At 46.9% G+C, this 26,851-nt stretch overlaps 1 protein-coding gene across 1 annotated transcript in view; it reads right to left on the reverse strand.

Moving 5' to 3' along the window:
- Positions 1–415: 415 nt before the first annotated feature.
- Positions 416–26,851, reverse strand: part of COLQ (collagen like tail subunit of asymmetric acetylcholinesterase) — a 42,004-nt gene continuing 15,568 nt past the window's right edge. Inside the window, exons 7-17 of the mRNA XM_031940265.1 lie at positions 25,416–25,478; positions 22,899–22,925; positions 20,044–20,088; positions 19,846–19,881; positions 17,097–17,177; positions 11,905–11,992; positions 10,570–10,709; positions 10,162–10,281; positions 9,003–9,123; positions 8,297–8,399; positions 416–3,783 (exon numbers count right to left, since the gene is read on the reverse strand). Of these exons, the coding sequence (XP_031796125.1) occupies positions 3,714–3,783; positions 8,297–8,399; positions 9,003–9,123; positions 10,162–10,281; positions 10,570–10,709; positions 11,905–11,992; positions 17,097–17,177; positions 19,846–19,881; positions 20,044–20,088; positions 22,899–22,925; positions 25,416–25,478 (894 nt within the window). The 3' untranslated portion in view covers positions 416–3,713. The remainder of the gene's footprint in view (positions 3,784–8,296; positions 8,400–9,002; positions 9,124–10,161; positions 10,282–10,569; positions 10,710–11,904; positions 11,993–17,096; positions 17,178–19,845; positions 19,882–20,043; positions 20,089–22,898; positions 22,926–25,415; positions 25,479–26,851) is intronic.

The raw sequence follows: 26,851 nt of genomic DNA on the forward strand, positions 1-26,851 counted from the left end.
ACCTTATTCTTTGAGAAATGACAAAAAAGAACAGATTTAGAGAAAGAGGAAAACGTGCATAAATTGATGTGCAGAGTAAAATGAACAAGAACCAGAAGAACAATTGTAAAGGAAAACAACTTTGAAAGACTTAAGAACCAAACATAACTTTGTATGACTGAAGATGGATTCTTCCTACCTCTTGGCAGAGAGGCGGTTGGCTGTCAGTGCAGAAAGAAATATATTTGCAGATAGTCTTAATGCATGAATTTGTTTTATTTAACTATACTTTTAATTACTTAGAGAACTGGCCAGAAGTGTTAGTGACAGTAATTTTAAGAAATAAAATTAAAGAAAATCATCAATGAAACATTTGAAAAAACACACAAGAAAAATCAGAAATGTTCAGAAGAAAGGGAGAAGCAGACAGTCTGGATATCATCATGTTAAATTTAATGTATAATTTTTAAAAAGAAACAAATGTGATTGAAATTAAGTCTCATATACAATTTTTTGCTGTTCTTTATAAATGAAAATATTCACATCTGTCAAATTAATGAAAAAGGAAAGACAAGACCCAAAAGATTATGAGAGATTAGCTTATTCAACAAGTTTTGATACACCTGGACAAACAAAAACCCCAAGAGACATTTTCTAGATTCTGGTACTAAAATTCACATGGTAAGAGGCTGCAAGGACAAATATGATTTATCTCCATTCCTACTCCCCAATCTCCTGGTTCCATTTCACACCAAAACCTTGACTAACCTGCATGTTTGGGTTCTGAACAACAGCTTGAAGAGCGTTGGGTTTGGAAGCAGGAGACAGGGATTCAGTCGTCTCCAAGACGCTTCTGCTCTATGGGCCCATTCTTTCTAATGGGGTAAATGTGGTAATAATGTTCACACCACCTACCTCACGGGATTGTTAGAAGGAAACAATGAGCTCAGACATTTCTATAGCAAGTTAAAGTGGACAAAGTGCTTTTGTGTTCACTCTCACAAGAGTCATAGCAATGGTGGAGGTAGGGACTATCGCTATTTTTTCTACTTTACAAAAAAAGACAATGAAAGTTAGGGGTTAATTGCTTTGTCTGTGGGCATGCATTTGAACTCATATTCTTGACTCTTTTTTTAATCTATTACAACAAAGGGAATCTTAAAGTATTTATTTTTAAGGAGAAAAATAAAAGGACTTTACAAGACAGAACATAATTATAATTCTGTAATTTTACTATAGGTAGCCCTGTAGCTACCTGTAGGTAGCCCAAAAGAACAAAAACTTGCTGTTATCTGACATAGGAGAATTTTATTGTGTGTACATTGTGCAATTTGGTCAGTTCCAAGTCTATACGGTTGATATATTAAATGTGTATTTTAAGATTACATGGGTAAAAAGGAAAAGCATGTGAAACAGGAAGAACATGTCTGTATGCTGTACACTTCAGCTCTCAAAAAAATCTCCTCCTAGGAGAACCTCCTTTGCTTTAGCGACGTGGAAGAAAAGCCCTCAGAAAGACGAGAAGATGGACCCCCAGGGATCTTCCTGTGCAGAGATGGCACATCCAGGAATAAACACATGCTCAGGAGCCCCTGTGGCAGCAACACAGTAAGCAGCAGAAGCTGTTTTATGGGGCCCACGGTAGTAGACAATGGTTATAGACAAAGGAGCCCTGTGAGGTGTGCGGTGTGAACATTTTCATCTATCCCTATCTCCCATAAAGGAGCTATCCAATAGAGCATGCCCTCCTCTGGTTCATTCTGTCCACAAAGATAGCACAAACATGGCTGAGCCATTAAATCGTGATTTTACAAATCTCCACCGACCTGCCCACAATTTCTGAGCACGCAGGTCCTGTTTGTGACCATTTAAGATGTTGTCTTCATCACTACGTAGAAAGGCGTATCAAGGATTTGATGGCAGTCACAGACAGAGGCAAAGGAGGTGGAAGCCTTCAGGGTCAGCATGTTTACCGCGTCCCCTGAACAGGCTGACACACAGGATTACTTAACTCTCTCCAAACCACTCCCCATGGCCCAAGCTTTGCTCTGGCCACCTCTGTCTCCCACCAAAGTGCTTCATGCTAGCTAAATTAAAAAGAACCAAAATCCTTTTTTTCTCCTTCAAAAATTTCAAATTACCCCTCTTAAGATAGTAGGAGTCGACTTGTGCCATCATAGAGACTGGCACTCACCCCCTGTCCAGCAGTGTTTAGCTACACTGAGCAAACCACTACGCAAAAGCAAGTCATTGGGAGTGAATGAACTGCCTTTATTCCTTGTGAATCCCATGTTGGGCACAGAGCAGAGGTTCCTCCCCACCTGATGAAACGGTAGTGTTCTGGTGGTTGACATGAGTCGGAGACTTTCTCACCTGCATCCAGTCTTTGAGAGACATTGAGTCTAAGCCGCGCTCATCGTGCACGAAGGAGACATCTTCATTTGGAATCCATGTGGTAAACTGGGACACCCACTGCAGCTCACCCCCTGCAGCCCGTAGACATGTACCTTCCCTGCCCTGTCTGTGATGCATTTATATGAAAAATACAGAACATCCTGCACACAACAAGCCACTTGGTAGTTTTAGTGAACAGAGACACCGCTATTGTTAATGCTGCGGGGACAGAGATCAGAACGTTTGTAGCTTCTTTACAAGACAGAACACAAGGCCCTGCCAGCTCAACAATTCACGGGCCCGCTGGACTCGCGTGTAGAGAAATTGGGCGCTCCCCTCTGCAGATGCAACACTAAGGAGCCACCTGTGATTTCTGCACCCGGAGAAGCACCACGACTCACTAGACAAAGCGGAAAAGCAGAGACATTTTCACATAATTAAGGATGGGGTTTTCTGAAGGATGGAGGAGATGGTGGGAAAACCAGCTGGGAACTATACAAGAGAATGGTGTGGAAGGGTGGTCACCGGGATTAGGGGATGAAGCTCAGCCCAGAGAAGTGGAACCACCAGAGAGACAAGGAAGGCTGGGACGCAGAAACAGGGCCCAGAAGAGTTTTTCCAGCTAGTCCAGAGAGGTCTCAGTAAGCCTTTGTTCTCATGGAAGTCAAAATGGAACCGATGTTTCATGTCTTTTTTGAAGCTGGCTCTGAGATCTGAGGGAGCCAGTGGCTGCTCACTCTGGGGCCGAATCAGCTTCTCCCAGGGGAGGATGGCCGCATGCCCTCTGTAGTCTCTCACCCAAGAGCTGATCAGTGGCCAAGAGTCCTCCATGGCGGCCCAGGAGAACCGCTCCATCGGTGCTCCGTGTCGCCCAAGTCTGCCCCGTTGGGTGGTCCTGACGTGGCCCAAGGCCAGGAGAGGAGGGAAGAGTCTTGTCACGACCACCACGCCAAGAGATGACTGAAAGCTGCAGATCAAAACTCAATTCAGAAGCACCCCGAAGCCTGTGGATGGAGAGTGCTCCGCTGAGGCGTCCCTGTGTCCGCGGCTCGTTTTCTGGAGGATGGAGATGGGTGGCTGTTTTCCGGCGAATTTGCCTTGACGGTGGGGCAGCAGGCCAGCTCCCAAAGGGAGCCATGAGATGCCTTCTATATTTTGGATTAAGACAAGGATACAGTGGTCCATTTTTCTTCCAGTCGGAACTAATGCAACGTACGTCTCCGATAGCTGTCAGCAGCAAGATGGTTGGTTTTTGTTTTCTTCATGCAGAATTTGGCGTTTCTATGCCAGTCTCAAATAGCATTTTAGCAGCTGCTGTCCATTCCACACCCTGCAGCCCTTCATGTGAAATAGCGACATGGTGTGGAGTCAATATAACAGTGGGAAGTGCATCTCAATTCCCCATAAGACCTGAGACAAAAAAGAGAACCTTGGGTCAGGAAGAATTCCACAAGTACCATGGGATCTTGGGCTCTGAGAGGTGGAAGGAGCCTGAATGATAACAGCTAGCACTGAGAGCTTTACAAACACTGTCATCCTCAGGACAACTGTGGGAGGTAGGTGCTATTCTCATCTCCATTTTACACAAGAGGAAACTGAGAGATTGACGTAATCTCTCAGGAAGTAAGCTGGGATTGGATTTGAATTCATATCTTCCTGGCTCCGAGCTAAGCACTCTATGCACTGGATACCTCCTTAGAGATCATCTTGTCCCCAGTTTCTTAAATTGTGGGTACAACCCCATATGGAGTCTTGTAACTGAATATGAAGGTTGCAAAATTATGATTTATTTTCAGTAAATGTTTGATTTATAGAGCAGTTTCATATACCTCTATACCCAAGGGTTGCATAAAAATTTCTCAGGTGAAAAGGGGTCATGAGTGGGAAACGTGTAAAAAGCCTTGGTCTAGTCCAAGGGCTCTTTACTTTTTATGTCATCGGCCCCTTTGGGCAGTGTCCAGTGAACCCTGTGGACCCCTTCTCAAATCCTGACTTTAAATGAATAAAATGAAATACAGAAGATTGCAAAAAATACTATTTAAGTATAATCTATTTATATCTATTATATAAAATATAAATAAATATAATCTAAATAATTACAAAATTTTTAAATGTAATAAAAACATAGCTTGAAACCAAGTTTTTAGACCTCTGGGTTAGGAATCCTGGGGCCCCAAATGAAGGATCCCTGGTCTAGTATAATGCTCTCACATTTCACAGATGAAAAAAAAATTTTTAATAGGTGAAATCAAAGAACTGGGATTTTAGTCTAAATTTTTCTCCAGTGCCAATGAGAAGGAGCCTCTCAAGAAGCTTTCTTTTGAGGGAGGAATTGTCATAAGTAACTGCCCAATAAACATTTATCAAGAATCTACTATATGCCAGTCACTGTCCTAAGTGCTTAGGACACAAAGAGAGGCAAAGACAAGGCGTTTACAATCTAATGGAATTATAATTGTCCATTATAAAAGTCAGTCATCCCAACCTTGGCTTCTCTTCCCTCCTTGGCATTTAACCTCCAGGAAGGCATTTCCCTCTTTCTGACGGCCGCTCCCCTGTGTTAATGCCCAGCCAGAGTCCTCCGTAATCCTCTTATTCTTCATTGCCCACACTGCCAGTATTTGGCTGAGTGATCTTGGTTCTCCCTCCTTGTACATGTGTATATGATTTTTTTCTTCCCTCATATGGCCATCACCTACTCAGACCCCTATCGCCACTCTCCCCAACCTCGGGAAAGCCCCGACTGATTTCCACAGTTCCAGTCTCTGCCCTTGTATAGACTCAGACACAGATCCACCATGTTATTCCCTTGCTCAGATCCATTCAGTGGTTCTCTGTGGCCCTGAGAATAAAAGACATTTCCTAGACTGGAATTTCCAGTTCTTAACAGTCTGGTTCCTCCTCACAGCCTCGCACTTTGCCCTCTATCCCGGTCCGGCTGGGTGACGAGCTTTCCCTGGGCCGAGCGGGCTGTTGCCTCCTTGAATTCCTACAAACCATTTCCCATTCTACAACATTCTCCCTGATTGTCTTTCCCTATTTTCTTTCCATGAAGCCTCTGACCCCAAGGGTTAGACCCTCTCACTCCTCAGCTTTTCCTAGACTTCTCGGCTGCCTTGCACTGTATTTATGTGAGCACAGAGGAGACAATCGGCTCCTCTCCAGCCCAGGAGAGCGAAGCTCCTGAAGAGAAGGGGCGGTTTTCTGTCCTGGCATCTTCGGTGTCCAGCACGGGCCGCACAGGGTTTGTGCACCGGGGTTTGGGATGGAAAGGCAGGGTGTCCCTGCCCCACCCAGCCCCGAGCATGACTTCAGCTTCCCACAATCCCCTGCAGCCTCCAAACCTGGTTAATGAGTAGCCACTGCTTGCTCCCTCCTCTACAGACATGATAGCTGACAGGAAACAGGAGGAACGCTGATGAGGGGAGAAAGCCTCTCCAAGGACAGATGAGGCCAGGAATAATCAGGAGATAATGTGATGAGCAACTCTGGCTGGGTGCACCAAACATGCCCCCTTCCCATCAGGCTCCAGAGCCTGGATTCCCAGAAAGGCAGCCTCCCACATGCCGTCCTGGCAGAGCCACCTTTCACCAAAGCGGATGGCCACCAGCCTCGGTCCTTCAGCTTCCTGCAATCTCTGGGGTTCCTCTTTGCTCTATTCTGTTCGACACACTGCTTTTCTTCCCTCGCCCTCTCCCAAGGTGGCAATATTTCTCTAGTGTGGAAAGCCCAACCAATCTTCCTCTGGGGAAGGGAGGGAATCCACTGGGACCTATTTCTCCACCTCTTCCAGAAAACATCGCACCCCCTTCTTTATCAATGAGAAAGGTTATTCCCATTAGACTCTGACCTCCTTGACAGAGTTTGTCTTTCTTTGCAATCCTGGCACTCAGCACAGTGCCTGGCACTTAGTAGGTGCTGACCGTTCATTTAGAATGCAGAAAGGATTGGGTCCCTTAGCACAGCTGGAGAGCCTCAAGTTCAGGGTTATCTTAGGCCAGCCCCCTCCTTTTCCAGAGGCCCAGAAGCAAAGCAGCATGTTCCTGGCCACACGGCTGTTCAATGGTCAGGCGAGAACTAGGGCTGGGGACACAGGCTCCTCCACTGGAGTCTGTCACCTCCTGACAGCAAGAGGATGGAGGCTGCGGGCTGTCCACTGGTGGGCCAGTCCTTTCCCATGGGACCGATCCATCTCTTTTTTTTTTTTCCTGATCATAGCATCCATTGGGCTCCTCCTCCATCATTTATAATCATCATGTGCAATGTACTTAAACCTGCCATGAGCCCTTCGTTATTCGTGGGTAATCTTCAACCTGAAGGATCACTCCCCACCCTCCGTCATCTCTGCTCTATGGATACTGGAGGTGGCTCAATGGATACAGCACTGGACCTGGCTAAGTTAGGAAGCCGTGACTTAAACCCGGCCTCAGACACCCCGTGGGATCCTGGACAAATAACGTAATCCTAGAACACCCATTTTCTCAACCAAAAAAAAATAGGGGAAACAACAGTAGCCATCTTGCAGGGAGGATTATTGTGAGAATATAATTTCTTGTTCGTGAGAATATAATTTCTTGAGGATAGGGAATCTGTCTCTCCTTGTAGCCCCGGCTCTTTACATGGTACCAGATAGAGACTGGACCCATGATTTCACAGGCATAAGGCGCCTTGGTGAGGAACTTCTTCTGCCAGGGCAGACTGGCCCCTTTCCTTTAACCAAGTTCTCTAGAGCCCTGAGAGGCTATTAAGTGTTTGATCCAGGCTTGTGCTGCAAGTATATATCCACGGTAGCACTTGAGCCCAGGCCTTTGTACTTCCATGGCCAGTCTACTCTCAGGCACACATTATGGGTTTAATAGTTGCTCATTGATTGACTGGTTTTCACAAGATTAAGACATTCCACATTAATTTTTTTTCTTTCTAATCATATTTCCCTTTCCCAAAGGGCAACTTCAGTGACAAAGAAGTGGAAGGAATTGCCTGAGATTATAGTTACTGAGAGCAGGAGGACTGGAGTTCATTTCTCCCAATTCCAGCCCAAGAAGGGAAAGGGAAGATAGCTGAACAAGGAATTGTCTCTGACAAAAATGCCAGCCCACGTAGCTTTTGGGTGCGACAGGTTACCTGCCAGAGTTCAAGCCAGACGTTAGTGAGGGTTTCATCAGGATGTCGGACTGAACAAGGGCTGCTGAATGGGTAGAAATATTTTTGAAAAGCAGTTTGTGGCTGGATGGCTGCTAAGAATGGGTTAACACAAAGGCTCAAAACATAGGCCTATGTGAGCTTCTTTTTCTTTTTTTAAATCTGTTCCTTTATCTTCCTTAAGACAATATAATATCTTCTAAGTAACTGGGTCCTGTCAGTGTTCAGAAACCAAGATTCTCTCTAGTGAAAGCTCTTTTTCAGCTGCCTAATTTGAGACTATCAGGAAGAAAGACTGTGGAAAATCTCTCATTTTTGGAAATGTGATCTGACCAAGAGTATGCAGGGACAGTGTTCAATTCTTCATCACATCCCTTTGGCTCTTACTGCAGTTATCTTAGATACAGTAAGGACTCAATAGTCATTTGTTCAATCTGATGCAATTGCTTTGTTGCCTGTGACTTTCCTTTCCATTCACCCCTAATTTCCCTCTCCAAACTCATAGGCAAGGAAGCACAAGTATTCAACAGCATTTGGGGGCAGAGGGAAGAGAAGGTTTTCTCATGAAATTAAAAAAAAAATCATGCGTAGGAACAGATAGCTTTGTCCTCCCATCGGCTCGAGGGTGATGCAAACTGCTTTCCCCTCCCTCTATCCCTGTGGGTACAGCATGCTCCCGGGAGAAATAAGTTGTGCTTTCAAGTAATTGTGGCCGAGACAAAAACTGACTTGCTTAAATCCCTTTTGCATATAGTCAAACAAGGTATCGCGGCATCCCTACCCGGGGAGATAGGTCTCGCAAGTCAGATAGCCAAAGTCCCTTCCGTCACAGTCTTCCACACCTTCATGCCGGTAACCGTCGCCACAGTACGCTCGATGACATCCTAAGCGGGCACAGGAAGACAGCAACGCTGCTCAGGTGAATGGGGAGACTGGCTTTGGGTCCCCTTCCTGCCTCATCACTGAGGATGCCATGGCTAAAAGGCCTTTTGCAATTAGCAAGAACTTGTGTATTAAGATCTATTGATTGGGCTACGTCAACCACTGACCTCCATGTACAAGGTTGAGAGGTTAGGGGGAAGTCAACAGCCAGAGCCAGAAACCCAAATAATTTGCAGTGGGATTCTGCAGTTTAAATGAGTATAAGTTGTTAAAAGCTCTAGTCTGGTTCACTCATTTTTGTGGGAAAGAAAGAGGCAACTGATGGACCACCCAAACCCTATTACGACCCTTTCCCTGCCCTTATTCACTTCATTACTCGTCAGTGTCTCTACTGATGAAGAAACTGTATAGCACTCAAATCATATTATTTGGAGGAGCCTCTGGCAAACACGCTCTCCCGACAATTAGAGAAAACCCTTCACCTTCCTCCCAAAAGCCTGGGTGCCGACATCCTCTGCACTCCCTTTCCTGACATAATCCCCGAGCCTGCCCGTCCTTCTCCCTGTGACTCGCCTCCTGGCCCAGGGCACCTGGCCCGCACTTACTGATGCAGTCGTCAGCCACTATGTTGTTGCCATCATCACACTCTTCCCCGGGCTGTAGGACTCCATCTCCACAAGAGCTGCCTTCGTCTACAGGGTAATCCACAGGATAGAAAGGGGTAAGCTATCCAAACAAACACACAACAATTACCGGGAGAGGACAACAGACTTCCAAGGAACAAGAAAGAAAACATTTGAAACTATGGAGTCTGAATGCATAATATTTTCAGTTTTGTTTTTTCTTTCTCATGGTTTTGCTCTTTTATTCTGATTCTTCTTTCACAATATGACTAATGTTTAATATAATTGTATAGCTATAATCTATTACAGATTGTCATCTTGAGGAGAGAGAAAAAAATGGAAATCAAAATATCATAAAATTAAATCTTGAAATCTAATAAATTAAAAAAAAAGAAAAACTTTTAAAAAGAATACATTTGAACTTGGAAATAAAGATATTCTTGGCAGGGGAGTACAAGGGAAACACAACCAAGGGGGCAATAGTATTCCACATAGGTTTTATTAGATTGCCAGAGGATCCCTGGCTGAGGGGAAATCTGGTGTCTTGGATAGAGAGTTAATGTGGAATCGGGAAGCCCAGGATTCAGTTCCTGTCTCTAATTTTCCCGTCCTGGCTGTGTGAACATGGCAAAGCATTTAGCCTCTCTCAGTTTCAGTTTCCTCATCTGAGTAAAATGAGTAAGATAGAGGAAGGAAGAGAATTTGGAATCCAATATTGAATTAGAAAAATTAAATTAGCATAATAATACCTACATGGTAGGTATCCCATAGGCTTGTAGTAAGACTCAAAGGAGACTGCAAACCTTGAAGCATTTAAAAAATGCTGCTATTATTTCCAGGTGTTGAAAAAGTTTGACTTCTCACTGAATTAAGGAAGGTAGTCTGGTATTAAAGAGGCCAGTATTGAACTGGCAAATATGGGCTCTGAGAAATCTCTATCTTGAGCTTATCTTTAGGCTTTTATTAAAAAATATGGAGGGAAAAGAGAGAAGTGGGATAATGTTCTGAACAGTGAGAGCTAAGGACTTTCTTCCTATCTTTCCGGTAGCAGGAATCATAGAGGGTATGTGGCCAAACCCTGTGATCTTCTGATTTCTTGCAGACTGTTAGAGTGGATCCTGAAATGATCCCCTTGGATTACCTGTATGGGGAGCCAACCAACATTGTCCTTGAAGTAGAGAGCTCGCTGGTCTTTGCGAAAAGCGATGGCGTTTTGGGTGTTCAGACGCTCCAGTTCCTCCCTATTGTTCACCACAAAAATCTGCCCAAAGAAGAGATCAATGAGGACTCCAGCCAATGATTCTCTAGAGCAGAAAGGAAATAGTTGGAAAGGAAACAAAACCCCCAGCCCCAAGACCTTTGATCAATGGATCCCATTGAACATGACTACTTTCTCTGAGATACTAAGATTTGAGTTTCCACTCTGAAAGTCCATATTGGAAGGAATGATTCATTTAGAAGGGTCTCCAATGGGCCGTTGCTCAGGACTGCCGAGGAGCTTGAGCACAGATTCACCATCAGCCATTGTCATCAGACAAAGTAGCCTTACCACGGGCACTCGGGGGTAGTTCGGTCCATGCTCATATTCCTCATAGGACGGGCTATTCACATTCATGGAGGAGCGACAGAGACATCTCCCCGGAGGTCCAGGAGGTCCTTTTTCCCCTTTGGGTCCAATTATAGATTGTCCTGGGAAACAAAATACCAGGCCACCCTGTTTTACATCCAAAAAGCTGGTTCCTGGAGACGGCACACTACGTTTTTAACAGAATTTTAATGAAAGCTGACATTAATACCCATGCTATCTCGTGTGATCCTCACAACAACCCGAAGGAGGAAGGCATTTTGAGGTCTATGTTACAAATGGGGAAACTGAAGCAAAGACAGATTAAGTGACTGTCCAGGATCACACGGCTAGTAAATGTCTGAGGCCAGATCCACTTTAGGCTCCGTGCTCTCTACAGTTTTCTGCCCAATCAATAGTTTCAATGGAAAGAACCTTGGATGTACCTCAGGGAGAGTGACTTTTAAAACTGCTTTAATTTTTAAACTTTTTTCTTTAGATAAAAGGTAGTGCGGTATGGCGTGGCTGGCCTTGAAGCCAGGACGACCTTGATAGAAATCCCTGCTCTGACACATGCTGGCTGTGCCACCCCAGAGGCATTCCGCCCCACTGTTGTAGGCAATATTGCGAGGTACAGAAAAGGTGCCGGTTTACCTTAGTGGAGAGAGAAATTCCAAATCTTATTCCTGTTCCTACCCTTAGGATCAACATTTATAAAGTTCCTACTATGTGTTCCGTGCCAGAACATAGGTTTCTGTTTCAAAGCATTCCCCCTACATCTGACTCTGACAAAGGGTGTGCAGACATTAGTTGGCAAGGATGAAGACTTCGGTTCAATCCCAAACATACTAAGTGTGCCCTGGACAAAGTATTCTGGGTGCAAAGGCCAAAACAAAGCACTTCTGCTCTCAAGGACCTCCTTGTCCTACCTACTGGTAGGACACATCATACACACAGATAATTAATAAAAAGTCACTTCAAGAAGGAGAAAGTGCTAATAAAGGGGGATTCTGGGAAGCCGTCCTGTAAGGGGAGGCACTAAATGGAACTTGAAGCAGGGGGTCCAAGGAGTCGAGATTAGCTGCGGATGCATCCTAGGCCTACAGAAATTAGCCAGGTTCCCCCATGAGCCCCTGGGAGGGGGCGGGCAGCCAGCAGTCATGGCTTCACCAACATGCTGTGGGAATCCAAACAGGAACTTGACCCCAAATGGTCCCTCCAGGACCCCAGGTTAGTTGGGGCACAGGGAGAAAACCAACTCTCTCAAGTGTCCATGGAGTCGAGGAGGGGAACAGATCACGGGCAGCGGACGCCCCTTACCTGAAACTGGTTCTCCTGGGGGCCCAGGTTTGCCAGGAGGTCCAGGCTGGCCAGGTGGACCTGTCACTCCAGAGTCGCCCTTCGGTCCCTGGCAGGGAGGAAAGTGCGGGGTGTTAGGCTGGTCGGCGTTTTCTGATGGGTCAGGATACTCTATGCTCCCAACCCCACAGTCTCGCACTCAGTCCCAGAACAGGAGAGTGCAATCTGCAGCAAGAAACCATGAGGTTCTTGTGAGAGAAGGGGTCAGAGGAGAAGGTGGGAGGCTCCCGAACCCCTTTATTTTACACTCTAAGAACGAACAAAAAAGAGATTTGGAGAGGTCACGTACTGGGAAGCTTTATATCTATATGAGATTTCCCAAGTACCCGCACCTTGGCCTTGTGTCCAGAGCCCGAGACTTGGTGAAGGAAGCAGGGCCTGTTCCCTCCCTGTAACCCAGCACTGGGCCAGGCACTAATCACTCTTTAGGGTCTAAGCAGGACAGTGATTGATGCCCCCGGTACCTTTGGCCTGGATTCTCTGCCCGTGAGCTGGCTTTGGCAGGCTGGCCCTTCTGGTGAAATACAATCCCTCGCCCCGAAGCAGCCCCTTCCCCGGCCCTCTCCCCATCAGGCCTGTAGGAGTGACTTTCCTCCTCGGGAATGCGGGCCCTTCTTTGGGGTTCCTGGCCCGTCTCAAGTCTGGGGGTTTGGGGATTTTGGTTCTTTTTCAAATCTTGGGGAGGGAGAGGTCCTGATTCAGTCACACTCTGAGGACTCCTTTCGGAGCTAGAGGGTTCAGTGAGATCACCAAGATGGGTCTCGAATGAAAGGAAATCACACCTTCTTAATATAGCTACTCACGGGCTTTTTTTAGGCAGCAATGCCAGCTAGCTCCCAGGACGGGAAGCGGGGCCGGGGGAGCCGGCTGCCACCTCTGGTTCCTGCCCAAACAGCCCCTGACCACTTCCCAGTTAGATAACAGGGAACGTCTCCGCAAACATGCTCGCGCCACCCAAAAAATGGGCTTTCTGGGATGTGTGCATGATGGGAGGAATCGCGTTCTCCCTCTGGGTGCCCCTTCAGGCCGCGAGGCCCTGGGCTCCGGAGGCAAAATAAAGCAGCTTCTTAGACAAAGCTAACAAAGGCTGATTCTGCAAATTTGTGCCCAGGCCTCCTCCCCACCGCACCTCGCCCTCCAGAGTAAGAGGGGATGGAAGGGAGAGAAATAGAGATTTCAGCGACTGAAAAAGTTAAATTAAAAACTTTGAAGACTTTCCCAAGAAGATCACAAGAATGAGGTCCCATCCAGCCTGAATTAGAGAACCTGCATTTTTGTTTTGGTATGAATCTGGGGTTTCCTCACATGGGGACTTCGAAAGCGTCCTCCCCTGTGCAGACTGGCAACCCTTGGAGGACTTGGGCAGGGCACACGGCAATGGGAAGCGAGGTGCTCCTGGCTACAGATTATGGTGCTCATGGACCTCTGGTTTCTCTACAAGGCAAACTGCCATAACTAAGAGCCTTTCTTCTTTCAGACTTCTCAGAGCAAGCAAACGTGACCTCGAAATCTCACATCCACCCTCAGAAGTATGAGCCCACGGGGTCTTCGCTGCCAAGGAAGGCCCGGCCCCAAAGGAAGTGGCTCAGCCCATCAGCCCGCTGCCCCTGGGCAGGGGCCGCGAGCACATTGGGGAACGTTGGGAACCTTTCCTGGGGACAATGATTTCACTTGACTCATTTGTGAAGAAAGCCCCCAAGAACAGCACAGCCCGTGAGGTCACAACCGAACAACCCCCACAGCAAACATGGGGCCCCCAAGAAGGGGCACCGAGACACCGCGTGGCCTGGCAGAATGAGTATTCGGGCAGAAGGCCTGGGTTCGGATTCTCACTTTTCTCCTTTCTCCTTCCTGAGTGAAGTCACCCATCTTAAACAAGATTTACAAGCGATGTTTAGGAAAGGAGCTGGCGTGCCAGCAAGATGGCGTGATCCTCAACCAGGACAGCTATGCCATGGCTCCGAGACGATTCCCACAGACTGGGACGGAAACTGCCATGCACGTCCCGAGAGAGCCACAGAGACTGAATGTGGCCTAGAGCTCAGCATTTTCATTTGGGGGCATTTCCCCTTTTCTTTTCCTCTTTTATGGTTTTTCCCTTTTGCTCTGATTTTCCCCCCAACATAACTCATATGGAAATATGTTAAAATTGATTATACACGAATAACCTATATCAGATTGCTCGCTACCTTGGTGGGATGGAGGCTAGGGAAGGAGGGAGAAAAAATTGGAACCCCAAATCTCACCAAAAATGAATGTTGAAAACCATCATATAACTGGAAAAACAATATGTTGTTAAAAGAAAAGAAAACAAAGCAGCCAACTGAGAGTGAACTTAACTTCCTAAACCACAACCACCTGCACTGACAATTTTTAGACCCCTATTGTCTGCGGAAGCAAGTGGGCAGCAGTACTAGGACTCTGGGCCTGGACACTTGGACGCCGGATGTCTGGCCTCAGACACTTAGCAGCTGTGTGACTGTCACTGGGCAGTTACTGAACTCTGTTTGCCTCGGTTTCTTCATCTGTCAAATGGGCTGCAGAAGTTCTGAAATGGCAAAGCACCCCAATATCTCTGCCAGGAAATCCCCAGTTGGGACCACCAAGAGTCAGACTCGACTGAGCAACAACGTCCTGTGCTGAGCATGAGGTTCTTTGGTGCCTCTGGGACACGGCCGGAGCTGGCCAGGCTCTCCAGGAGCCCGCTTCCAGCTCCTACAGCGCTGGGTTAGACCCGTGCCGTAGTAAATGAAGGATGAAGGGCGACTTCACTCCTAGGATGCCCATAGCCATCCCTGGACAGTTTCGGTCCCTCTATGAAGCAGTGCAACAATGGGTGAAGCATTGGGTTGGGTGTCGGGAAAACCCAGGTTCCGTCTCCTCTGGGAAGTTGGTTTCTGGGTGACCGTGAGAAAGGCACGTCTTACTCTGCCCAGAGCAGAACCTAATCAGCCTTGGAGGAGGGAGTCTCCACACCTAGAGTGCTATGTGGCTGTTGGTAGAGTTCTCTTTCTTTGAGGCGGCCACGGGGCCCCAAGTCGGCACTTAATAAATGCTCATTGAATGAATGAACGGACCATGGGGAAATGTTGCTGTTCCTCTGGCCGGGCTCCTCCAGATTGCTCCCTGATAAGAAGTGCCTCGGTGGCCTGAGCCTTCTCAGCCCTTCCCACCGGGCTGGGGGTGTGTGTGCCCATTATACAGACTGCGAGATCACTAAAGGTGTGGAGCCCAGCCAAGTCCTAGGCAGCTGTTTAATTTAAAAGCTAGTGCTTCCACGGCTTTGGAATACTGACAGATGTTACATTATCTTGTCCTCACAACAATCCCAGCTCAGTTACTAATTAGCCCCATTTAACAGAGGAAAAATTGAAGCACGTGCCATTTACTGCTCAGGTCGTAAAGCCGGTCAGTCTCTAAGGCCACAATGAAACCAGGCCTTCCTGCCTCCCCAGCCAGGTCCCCCCCCAGGTCTAGACCCAAATCCCATGGCCCCACATAGGGCTCGGTCCCTTTCAGTTCTAACATCTTGGGATTTTGTGAACTAACCTCTTCTCTCAGAAGGCTTCAGAAAAAGGTGCAGAAATGGGTTGTGTCATTAACTGGATCTGGCAGAAAATGGACTTGTCTCTTACAGAGACTAAGGGCAGCCTCCCCCAGAAGGCCTCTAATTTACTGCAGAACCCAGAAGGTAGAAAGGACAGTTTTGTTTCCATGCCTCGGGGGATGGGGCAGAAGAGCAGACTATAAAAACCTCTAGCAAATATCACTTTTTAAATTTAATGATAGTAAAAATATTTTTTATCATAAACCAATAGATTCTTTTATTAATTTAAAAAATCTTTTGTTTTTTGTTATAACTTTTTATTGACAGAGCATGTGCATGGGTAATTGTAAAAATAATTTTTAAAAGAAAACTTTAGGAAGGAGGAATGAGGCCCACCAGACATGTGGTCCACTAAGACATTTAGCTCTTTATGGAGGGCAGAACAGGTGGTAAGCTCTGCTCACTTCTCTCCTGGTGGGCAGAGTAGCAGCTGTAATAGCTCTCTATGTAAGGGGAGGGGGAGAAGATATCTGGGGGTGGTTGGGCAGGGAGGGGTGGACGTGCTTGGTTTAATGCCAGGAGATTGGCCTGGGGACCCACCCATGGGACCAAGAGGACTCCATCTAAGTCTGATCTTTTTGTGCTTTTTGTATAATTCTTTTAGGGTCATCATTAAGAATTATGCCCTCTATCCACAGGAGTTATTCTTTGTATATTTGGATGTTTGCACAGACCTAGACAGTTTCCCCCAAGTCTTATTAAATTAAATTATTAATATTATTAATTTAATATTTATTATTGAATTAAAATCCCTCTCGGTCCCAGGTTCAGTGGAGTCCCTCAATAACAGAGCTGCTCAGGGAGGGGCAGCAGTCTGCTCTGCTCCCAGATCTTTTCCAGGGACCCATGTAAATATTCTGGCCAAGGAAAGGAGAAAACAAGAAAAAAAAATACCCAGAGAGCTCGTGTTTTACACCAAATCAACCCTCAGCTGGAAAATTAAAGCAAAGAGCCCTGGGCTGGTGCCTTCTGAGCCAAGGTTAAATCCTGCCTTGATCATTTACTTCTCATGTGGCCTCCCACACAAGAGCCTCAGTTTCCTCATCTGTTAAATGAGGATGTTGCCTTAATGACCTCTAAGGTTCTGTCCAACTTTAAATCCATAATCCTCCAAGGCCCTCAGTTTCTCCCTTTTGATTTACCGAAACCAGGCTTTAGTGACCCAAAACATCCATTGGACTCCTCGGGTCTGATCCAATTCTAACTGCCCTCTCCCTACCTGCCTGCGAGATAACAGACGGATGCCCGAGTGCCATCACTGGTGCCCTTCACACGGAAAGGTCTCCCGAGCTGGATGGACGTTCTTGGGAGGATTTAGGGGGGAGACGGACGAGATCTGATCCCAGAGCCGGCTGGGTGTGGCCGTATGGTCTCATGGGGAGTATTTTCATTAAAAATCACAGCCCATGGCAGGAGATGACCCAGTCAGTGATGGGTTATGATATTTTCCTTTCTCAAACCAGCTCAGTTGTGTATGCGCCCATTATATAGACAGCAAGGTCACCAAAAGCAACCAAAGGGAAGAGGTAAAGCACGGGGCCCTTACTGGCTTGCCTCGTTTTCCTGGTCTTCCTGTAGGTCCCCTGGGTCCTGACGTACCAGGCTCTCCCTTTGGACCCATTTCTCCCTGCAGAGAAAAAAGAAAGAGGTGAGCAACATCAGGGAAGGAGGAAAGGCACTTCCAGTCAACTGGGTTCTATTGAGCAGCTCAGTAGAACATTTATTCCAAACTTAATATTCACAAAGAAAAGGTGGAAGTGGATGGGGGGTACGGGTAAGGATGGTGGGTACGGGTAAGGATGGCGGGGTACGGATAAGGATGCTAAGGGAGAAGGAAGTCTCGGAAAAGAAGCCCTGAGCAGTGGCTGAAGCCGAGAGAACCCGGACCCAGAGATGGGATGGCCAAGTTTTGAAAATGGATTCCCTTCTCTCCCGGAGCCCGGCTGAGATAAAGGAACGTGGGTATAAGACAGGAAAATGTCTGGGCCCTATTTGGTTACTCTGTAACCAAGGGAAATGCTCAGAAGAAGCTGAAAAGAATCACAAAAACTCAGAAAAGAATTTTATCAGAGCATTTTCCTCTTACTCTCGATTTCCCCGTTTTTGTCCCAGGGAACTTTCATCTGTCAGATGAAGTTACCTGGGACAAAAACAAGGAACAATCCTTGTCAGTCCCACAGTGCTCTTTCCGAGCAGGGTTCTGGAGTGCTAGCGACCCTAGATTAAACCCTGTTAGATCTCTCTATACAACTGTTTTCCTTCCCTTAAATCCCAATTATTTTGGGTACTATCTCCTTTCCTTTTTATTTTCATGGAACTTTGGTGGGATTACATTTTCCTGACTTACGGCCAGAAGGTGGGTATAAGGGGGTTATAGCACACGAGCAGCGACGACTTCTGTGGAAGGAGCAGATTAAGAAACATGGTAAAGAAAATGGGTGATGGGAAAGGATGGTGGGTGGTTGGGTCACGGAACAAGAAAGAAGGCGAGATAACAGACGGATGCCCAAGTGCCATCACTGGTGCCCTTCACACGGAAAGGTCTCCCGAGCTGGATGGACGTTCTTGGGAGGATTTAGGGGGGAGACGGACGAGATCTGATCCCAGAGCCGGCTGGGTGTGTCCGTATGGTCTCATGGGGAGTATTTTCATTAAAAATCACAAAGAAAGCAAGTGGAAAATGTCCCTAACTGAAGATCTGCCAAATGTACCAACTGCAAAAATTCAGCAAAACCTTAAAATATCCCATTTCTCCCATTAGGCCTTGCGTCTCTCCCCTATTTCCACCCAAGACTCCCTATGTCTGGCTGATTGTTATTATTTTTTGGACACATCTACGAGGTGACAGCTAGTTCATGCGTTCTCTACAGATCTAAATGCCCTGCCAAGGCCCACTGATTTATAATTATCATTGGAAAGACAAGGGGCATTTGTCAGACGTCAGGCCAGAGCACACAAGGCAAACAGCTGCCCCAATATTTATCAAGCCTGTGTTTTTGACATTCAGAAACATGATGGAAATCCCCAGCAAGAACCAGCATAAAAGAACAATGTATTAAAAAAACAAACAAACAAAAAAAACCAACCTTATACAGCTGAAATCAGTTTCAGTAAGTGTTAGTCCATACCTGAGTTCATCCCTTGCAAGGTATTCTGTACCCTCCCTTCCAACCGGCTCTCCCCAAATCCCAGAGTTCCCTGCCCTCTCCCACTCCACTGTTAGCTTTAGATAAAAGGGTGAGATCGTCAAACAGATAAAAGTTAAATTTGTTGTGATATTAAAGACATTTAAATATCACATCCTTATCCCCTCCTCCTCCCTTAAATGTTTTAAAATTCCTATTTAAACTAAATTAACTAAGAAGTAGCAAATAAAAGGCTTATTCGATTTTTAAATAACATCTGAGGCCCCTTTGTAAGGGGTCTGTGGGGCAGTGAGAGGAAAGAGCAAAGGGGAAAATACTTGACTTGCTCTTACCTCTCACTGCCCCACAGTCCCCTTACAAACAGGATGAAAAGTGACCTTTTTAACCCAGAATAGTAGTCACAGGGAAACCTCTGGGGGGACCGTCCCCTCTGGAAACTCCCTGGCCTCTGCAAAAGTTCTGTGCCAGCACACACACACACACACACATACACACACACACACACGTGTTATTTTTATGTAACTATTCCTAGGACTCGATTAGTACAAAATTCCTGCAATCCGACCCTGCCCTTCTCTGACCGGAAACAGCCAGCATTTTCTTGATTTAATTTCTCTCCCAAGACTCAATTATGGGTATCATATATAGCCCCGTCTTAAAGGAGCACGTCCAAGGATGGAAGAGAGCATTCTTTAAATTGCAGGGGTAATTACCAGGAGCGAGCGGGGAGCGGGCCGTCCCACCCGGCTCTCCTATTTTCTCCTGGCTGTACTGAATTGAATTCTCTCTAGAATTATTTAACCCAATTAGAAGGAAAGTTTATTTTTCATGTTATCAAGGTGGTGATGAAATATAGCATTTTATACAATATATGACAGCCCTGCCAGCGAGATGAGAACAGAATAAAAATGTGCTAGAATTCTGAAAATATGGAAAATTGGGAGCTTACCAAAAAAAAAAAAAAAAAAAGGGATTCTATCAGCCTGTCTTAAATATGCAGGGGATGAAATTTAAGCCCCAAAAGAGGCTCTCCATTGTCTTTCACCAGAATCCAGAGGAAACGCCTTACTTCGGTATGTTAGGAGAGAGCACCGCCCATGGATCTTTCCCCTTTCCCCTCCCTGCTTCCTCACACCTTCTGGTACTTACTTTCTGTCCCAGCATCCCAGGAAGGCCGGGAAAACCCTGCCAAGAGAGCAGAGGTGAGAATTAACTTCTGAAGGGTGATTATGTGCGTCAGGTGTGGAGGGAGCCAGCTCCCATGAGGCTTTTCAAACTGCAGCCTCCCTGTCAATCAAGCCAGAGCACAGCTGCTCCCCCATCCGGCTAATTGCCCCAAATTATTACCTTTTCTCCTTTGGGGCCCAGGATGCCCTGGTCACCTTTGGAGCCCTGGGGGAAAAGCACAGGAGAGACGGGTTACCTTAATGTGTTAACGGGTAAGATCCCAGAACCCTAGAACTGAGGTACGGAGAAATGAGCTAAATGACTTCCCAAGGGTCACAGCCAGTAAGTGAGCATGGTAGGATCTGAACTCAGGTCTCCAGACCCAGACTGAAGACTCTAACTTCTACTCCACACTCAAATATGGGCTTGGATACTGAGCCGTAAAAGCCCGTCCCCTCTGCCCTGTGCCATCTCTCCGACTCTGGCCAAGCCAGTTTCCCCTTCGGGGAAACCTCCTTGGTGCCTCAGTTTCCACATCTGCACAGGAGTCGGACACAACCGCCTCCAAGTTCCCTCCCAGCCCATAGCCCATGATGCTGGGGCTTGGTCCCTCCTTCAGAGAACAAGGAGGAGAGAGCTGCCCTGCAAGCCCAGCCCCACCCCTGAGCTTGGTGTCTGGCCACAACCCAGAACTGCCCCCCAGGATTTTGCTGTATGTGATCTTGGCGGGAGCAGGGGAATGGATGCTCTCAGGGATGGAGAAAAGGCCAGACCACTTGGGTAACTGTCCAGAAAAGAACCTGGGAATGAGGGAAGGCAGGATGTCAGCTCCACCTCCACCTGCCTTTGGGGGGTGGGGGGGTGGGAGAGGCCATCGGGCCTCAGTGCCCGGGCTCCCCCCACCCCTGCTCACAAGTGTCCTGGCTGCCCCCTCCCCCGCCTTTTGCCTGGGCTGCAGACCCGGGTGGGCTTCATGCCTAGCAAGTGCTTCTCCTCCTCCTTCTCCTCTGCAAGCAAGTGCCCCTTGCCTCTGAAGGAGCCCCAAGGGGCCAGAATGGCTGGAAGGGGGGCTGTGCTCTGAGGGGGCCGGACCCAGCCGAGCCCGACTGCCCCCGGCGTGGCGTAGAGGCGGCGGCCACGGAAGCTCAAGATTAGCTTTTAGTCACTTTTTACTCTCTACGTGCTGCAAAGCTGGGCCGCCTGTCAGAAGGGAACCCTCGCCTGTAGCTGAGCACAAGGAGCGTTTCCCTGAGTCTCCTCAGAGAAGGCCACAAGAAGGGTGATTGTCCACAGCCCTGGGGCCCGAGGCTCAGAGGGAAGGAGGGGAGCCATCCCCCTGACCCATTCACTGCTAACAAACCCGGCTGCGGCTCAGGCCTGGGGTCCGTGGATGGGCTGTGTTTCTGTTAATAAGCAGAGTCCTCATCATCATTCCATCCATCCATCCATCAATCCATCCATCGCTGCCAGCATTTGGATAATGTTGAGTGTGTTACCAACATTATTGCTCTTTATCCTTCCAACAAGCTTGGGAGGTGGGCACTGTCATTGTCCCCAATTTACAGATGGGCAAACCGAGGCAGGGAGCCTTTAAGTGATTTGCTCAGGGTCCTCCAGCTCTCAGGAGCTAGCATCTCCTTGCTCCCCAGCATTACGGTCACCATGGATGACGGATGTACTGGGCAAACACGGCCCGGTCCATCCATCCAAGGAGAAAGGAAGGAAGGAAACAAGCATTTACTAAGCTCCTACTATGTGCCAGACACCGCTAAGGGCTTTCCAATGGAAACTCTCCTCAGCCCTGGGAAGGAGATGCTGTTGTGATCCCTATTTTACAGATGAGAAACTAAGGCAGCAAGTGTCCGAGGCTGCATTCGGTCATCCTTCCCGACTCTGGGCCCAGCGCCCTGACCACTGTGCCCCCCGCTGCCTCTGAGCCGCTCACCCCAAAAGACCCTTCCTCAGCCTCCCTGTAGGGAGACTTGGGGTCGTCCCACTGGGGAAAATGTCGGAAGTGGTAGGGAATGTCAACTAGAATCCATAGGATTCTGGGTCTCAGAATCAAGTCTCTCAGATTCTGGAATGGGCTGCTCCCACCGGAGACCTCAGCAGAGGCTGGGTGGCCACTTGTTGGCCATGGAATGGAAGGGGCTCCTCTGGGGCCCCATATCCCAGCTCCTGTGCTGTCCCTGGTGCTGAGCGGCTTGGGGGCCCCTGCTGCCAGGATTCCCTCCTCGTCTTGAGCAGGGGTGCTTCCTGGCCAAAATGCACCCGGCAGGGCGGTGGCAAGGAGCCCCTGACACGGAGACAAGGGCCCAGGCTCCTCTGACAAGCTGTCGGGCTAATGGGTTATATGAATAACTAAGTTTAATCGACAAAGGCCTTTGCTGATGCCCTCACTGCCAGCAGGGGGTTTCTCTATTATCGTTCTAAGGAATCGTCCCAGAAGGACCTGGACCTGCCCAGAACACCGCAGGCCGCTCAACATGGAAACCAGGGCCCACCCGGTGGCAATAAAGGCACCGGGAGCGCCTTACAAGCCCAAGTGCAAAGTAGGAAGAGCCGGCCCTTTCCCCACCCAGCCAGGAGCAGGTCCAACAAGGACAAACCAGGAGCTGCAGAATTCCCCTGGGCATTATTATTTAAGGTGGCGGCAGCATCTGGCTCTCTTTGCCCCCTTTCTTTGGGAGGGAAGGCCCAGACATCATTATCGTTCTTTACACACCCTATTAGGCCATTTTCCAGCAGGGCCTGGTACGAGCCTATGGCTAACTTCCCGAGCCAGGACCATCTCCCTCACCTGTTCTGGAGCACGGTATCAGCCAGATGCCAGCTCCTAAAGAAATGGCCACCCAGCCAGCCTCCGCCCTCAGCCTCCTTCCCTCCCAGCCAGCTTCCACCCTCAGGCTGCCTCTCTCCCAGCCAGCCTCTGGCCCTCAGCCTCTGCCCTCAGCCTCCCTCCCTCCGTCCCTTCCCAACCTCCCTTAGCACTTACATAACCATTTTCTAAGGGACCATCTTATTATCATACTGACCTTTTCCCCTCTGATGCCGGGTTGACCCTGAAAGAAAGCAGAAAGCCTTTTACACCCCATGCCACCTTCATCTTCTGCAATTGGCTCTTGGCTGAAGGCCCAGGGCGAGTAATGGTGGTCAGAATTCGGGGTACGCAGGCGGCTCTGCGGCTGGGATGGGAGGGACCCCCATGCTTTCCCTTGTATGCTCTAGAAGGCGTGATCATGGCTTCCATCGGGGCCCCTTCCCCTTTCTTTTGCTTTCCCGGCTAAGAGAAAGAAACGGGGCTTCCGGCCACTGCAAGCACAAGGCTTTTTCCCCTGAATATAACCCTTGTGGACAGTATTGAGGGAGAAGCATTTCAGAACAGGGAAAGAAGCCCCCCAGAAGGAAAGAACTGCAGCTAAAGCCTTTAACAGCAAGTCAGAAATCTCCACCAGGCTTTGTTGTGGCTTGGAGGTGACTTTGGAGCCTGGAGTAGAAGCACTGGCAAGGTCCACAGTGCCGGAAAGGTTTTGGGGGGACAGTCCTGGCAACAGTTCAAGGCTAGATTCTGAGGGATAATTGAGCCAAGGATAGAGAGATTCATCACCATTAGGGGGGCTATTCAGCGATGTTCTTTGTCCATGATAACCCATGACACTTGACACTCCCCCCCCTTTCTCCTCTCCCTCTCTATTTCTGTCTCTCTTTCTTTCTCTCCCCCATGTGTCTTTCTCACTGTCTTTGTCTAGTTGTCTTTCTCCCTCTCTCCCTTTGTGGGTCTCCCTGTTTGTCTCTCTGTCTCTCTTCCTTCCCTCCATCTCCTCCTCTCTTCCTTTTGTGCCTTCCTCTTCCCTTTTCTCTCTTTCTTTGTATATGTATAGATACATACACATATATATGAGTCATAAAACTTTTTACACCCTCTGACCTTGAACAAATGAATAAATGGAAAAAGCATTTGTTAGATACTTCTCCAGTGCAAAGAATTGTGCTAAGTGTTGGTGATACCAAAAAAAAAAAAAAAAAAAAAAAAAGACAGAACTGTTTTTAGGAACAACTAGTCCACAACTAGGGCTCATATAATTTAAAAATATTATGGATAGAAAAAACAACAATGAATCTGTCCAAAAAGATACCTAGCAATGGTGACAGTATTCAAAACAATATATGAATTCAATAACATAAGCAATTCTTATTATTAAATAGCAAAGCAATGAACTGGGAATGGCTGAAGAAATTGTGGAACATAAATGTAATGGATAGTTTTGTGCTCTGAGAAATTACCAATATGAAAAGTATAAAAAATAAGAAACCTGTTTGACCAAAGAACCAAAATGTACACACTGACTATAACTAGGCAAGTAATAAAATACTATTTGCTTGTGTTAAGGCCATGAGCTAGCACAGATCCACTGATAACTTAGAGACTCAGAGGGTCATCAGAGAATCACAGAGGTTAAGTGAGTTTCCCATAATCACCCAGTTAGTAGGTGTCAGAAGTGGGATCTGAACTTCAGACTTCCTGAAGTAAAGTCTAGGATTCTACCCACTATGATGTTCTGCTTTTCAATAATGAGAACAGCAACAGCAAAATTCATAAAAATAAAAGAAATAAAAGATCAGTAGATGAGAGAGAGAGAGAGAGAGAGAGAGAGAGAGAGAGAGAGAGAGAGAGAGAGAGAGAGAGATCAGCTGATTTGGATGCCATCTTGTTAAAGTTACGCTGCATATTTTTAAACTGCAAATGACAGAAATTTATCATTTCATGTACAGTTGTATTCTTTAATTCTCATTTGTTCTTTTGAAAATCTGTTTTTCTTGATTATTAAAGCTTTAGATAATAATAAAAACTAATAAACACATTTTACCGATGACATTACCCTTGCTAAACCTTTACCCAGAATTGGGAACAAGTAATCCCAAGGTACTCTTGTTTCCAGGTCACTTTCTGGTGAAGGGGTTCATAAAAAGTGACTGATATGAATATATCAGGGGAACAGGCAAAAACAAAGCTGGACCCTTCACAGAGTCCCTGAAGAAGTAAGAGCTAATTGGAGGACCAGGATGAAGCAAGAGGGGCCCAAAGAACAACAAATATCACTAGCCAGGAGCATGAGTACTGAGTGATCTCTTCCCACAAGGCATTCCCCATCAAAACATAGACAGGAGGCTTTCACACTGAAGCTGGGAAACTGGCAATGAACTTGAGGATCCAAAAGCTCCCGTGATCAGCGCAAAGATAATCCGTTGGGAGCTACAAAGATATCTGGATGCTCTGCCAGCTCCACCATGCTAAGGAAGACATTGATTAGGTCTAATCAGTGACATGGGGCTGAACCTGGTTGGAATTGCAGTCACAAAGGGGGCTTAGAAAAGCATCCTTAAATCTTGGAGTCTCTTTCTCTGCCTTTATTCTCCCCCTTTCCTCTATTCTGTATTCTGCTATATTCTGCTGCTGTTTATACCCACAGTCTGCCTTGTGTTAACTTTAGACCCTACAGCTTCAACAGACAATTAGAAAACAAAATCGGAAAACATTCCAGTTCACAAACCTGAGAGCCCACAGGTCCTCTTGTACCTGGTAATCCCATCATGCCCAAATCACCTTTTTCACCCTGGAGAAAGAGAGAGAGAGAGTGTGTGTGTGTGTTACGTCTCCTACTGGAACCAGCTGTCCAGAGCTATTTGATCATTAGTAAGTAAGGGATCTGGGCAAACTCACTCATGGACAGAGTAGACAGCAACCTCCAGATAGGATTAGGGGCCTGAAGGACTCTCTTTATTTTATTTATTTATTTATTTATTTATTTTTTTGTGGAGGCAATTGGGGTTAAGTGACTTGCCCAGGGTTACACAGCCAGGAAGTGTTAAGTGTCTGAGACCAGATTTGAACTTATGTCCTCCTGACTTCAGGGCTGATGCTTTATCCACTGCACCATCTAGCTGCCCCCCGATCCTCTTTATCTCAAACCTTCCTTACCTGATCCCTAAAATCCCCTGAAAAGGGGATAAAACCTTTCATTTACTTATGAGAGTTTAGGCTAACAGTATAAATATCTTTTCACAAGGCGAGAGATCATTGAGTCTTAAGAGTTGGAAATCCCCTTCTACATTTCCCCCCACAAATAGCATCCAACTTTTGAAATCTTCGGAAAGGGGGAACACATGCCCCGTCCAATTTGGAAGAACTTGAAAAGGACGCCTGCCCCTTATCCAAAGCCCAAATTCAGCCTTTGGCAGCCACAGTGGCTGCCATATTAATATTTTCTGGTAGTAACCTAGATTTCACTTCTAGAATTTTGAGCAAAGCAAAAGATAATAGGATCATAGATTTTAGACTTGAAAGAGAGTTTGGAAGCTCCTATTCCAACCCTCTCTTTGTTCAACTGAAGAAACTGAGGCTTTGAGAAGCTGACTTCTTAGAGTCACAGTGAGAACCAGAATTCCAGCCCAGCTCCTAGGTATCAAAATGTAGGCTCCAAAAGCTCGTGATCAGTCCAAAAATAATCCACTGGGAGCTGCAAAGATACTCTGGATGCTCTGCCAGCTACACCATGCTAAGGAAGACATTGATTAGGTCTAATCAGTGACATGGGGCTAAACCAAAAGGTAGTTTCAGAGAATATATTTCCAGTTTCATAATGGAAACTAGAAAGGAAGGCATAGAATCTGAGAGCTGAGAAAGTCCTCCACTTCATCCCAAGAAAACAGAATTCCCTTGGCTGAAGTTCACCCCACAGTTCCTAGAGCAGCTATCTATTGCATTAAGAAGGGAGACCTGTAGATCTCTCTCCTTTGCCCCTCTCAAGTGCTCTTTCTGCTTCTCTTTCCAATTTCGAGGGTTTATTCAAAGGCTCTCGCACCAACATACCCTTTGGTCTTGTCCCAAGACCCAAATTTTCTTTTTCTCAACTGTCCCTTCCTTTCTGACACTTGCTAATGTAGCCTATCTGATCTATTTCTATAGGAACCCAGAACCACTAAGATT

This window comes from Sarcophilus harrisii, chromosome 5, assembly GCF_902635505.1.
Source record: "Sarcophilus harrisii chromosome 5, mSarHar1.11, whole genome shotgun sequence".
NCBI lineage: Eukaryota > Metazoa > Chordata > Mammalia > Dasyuromorphia > Dasyuridae > Sarcophilus > Sarcophilus harrisii.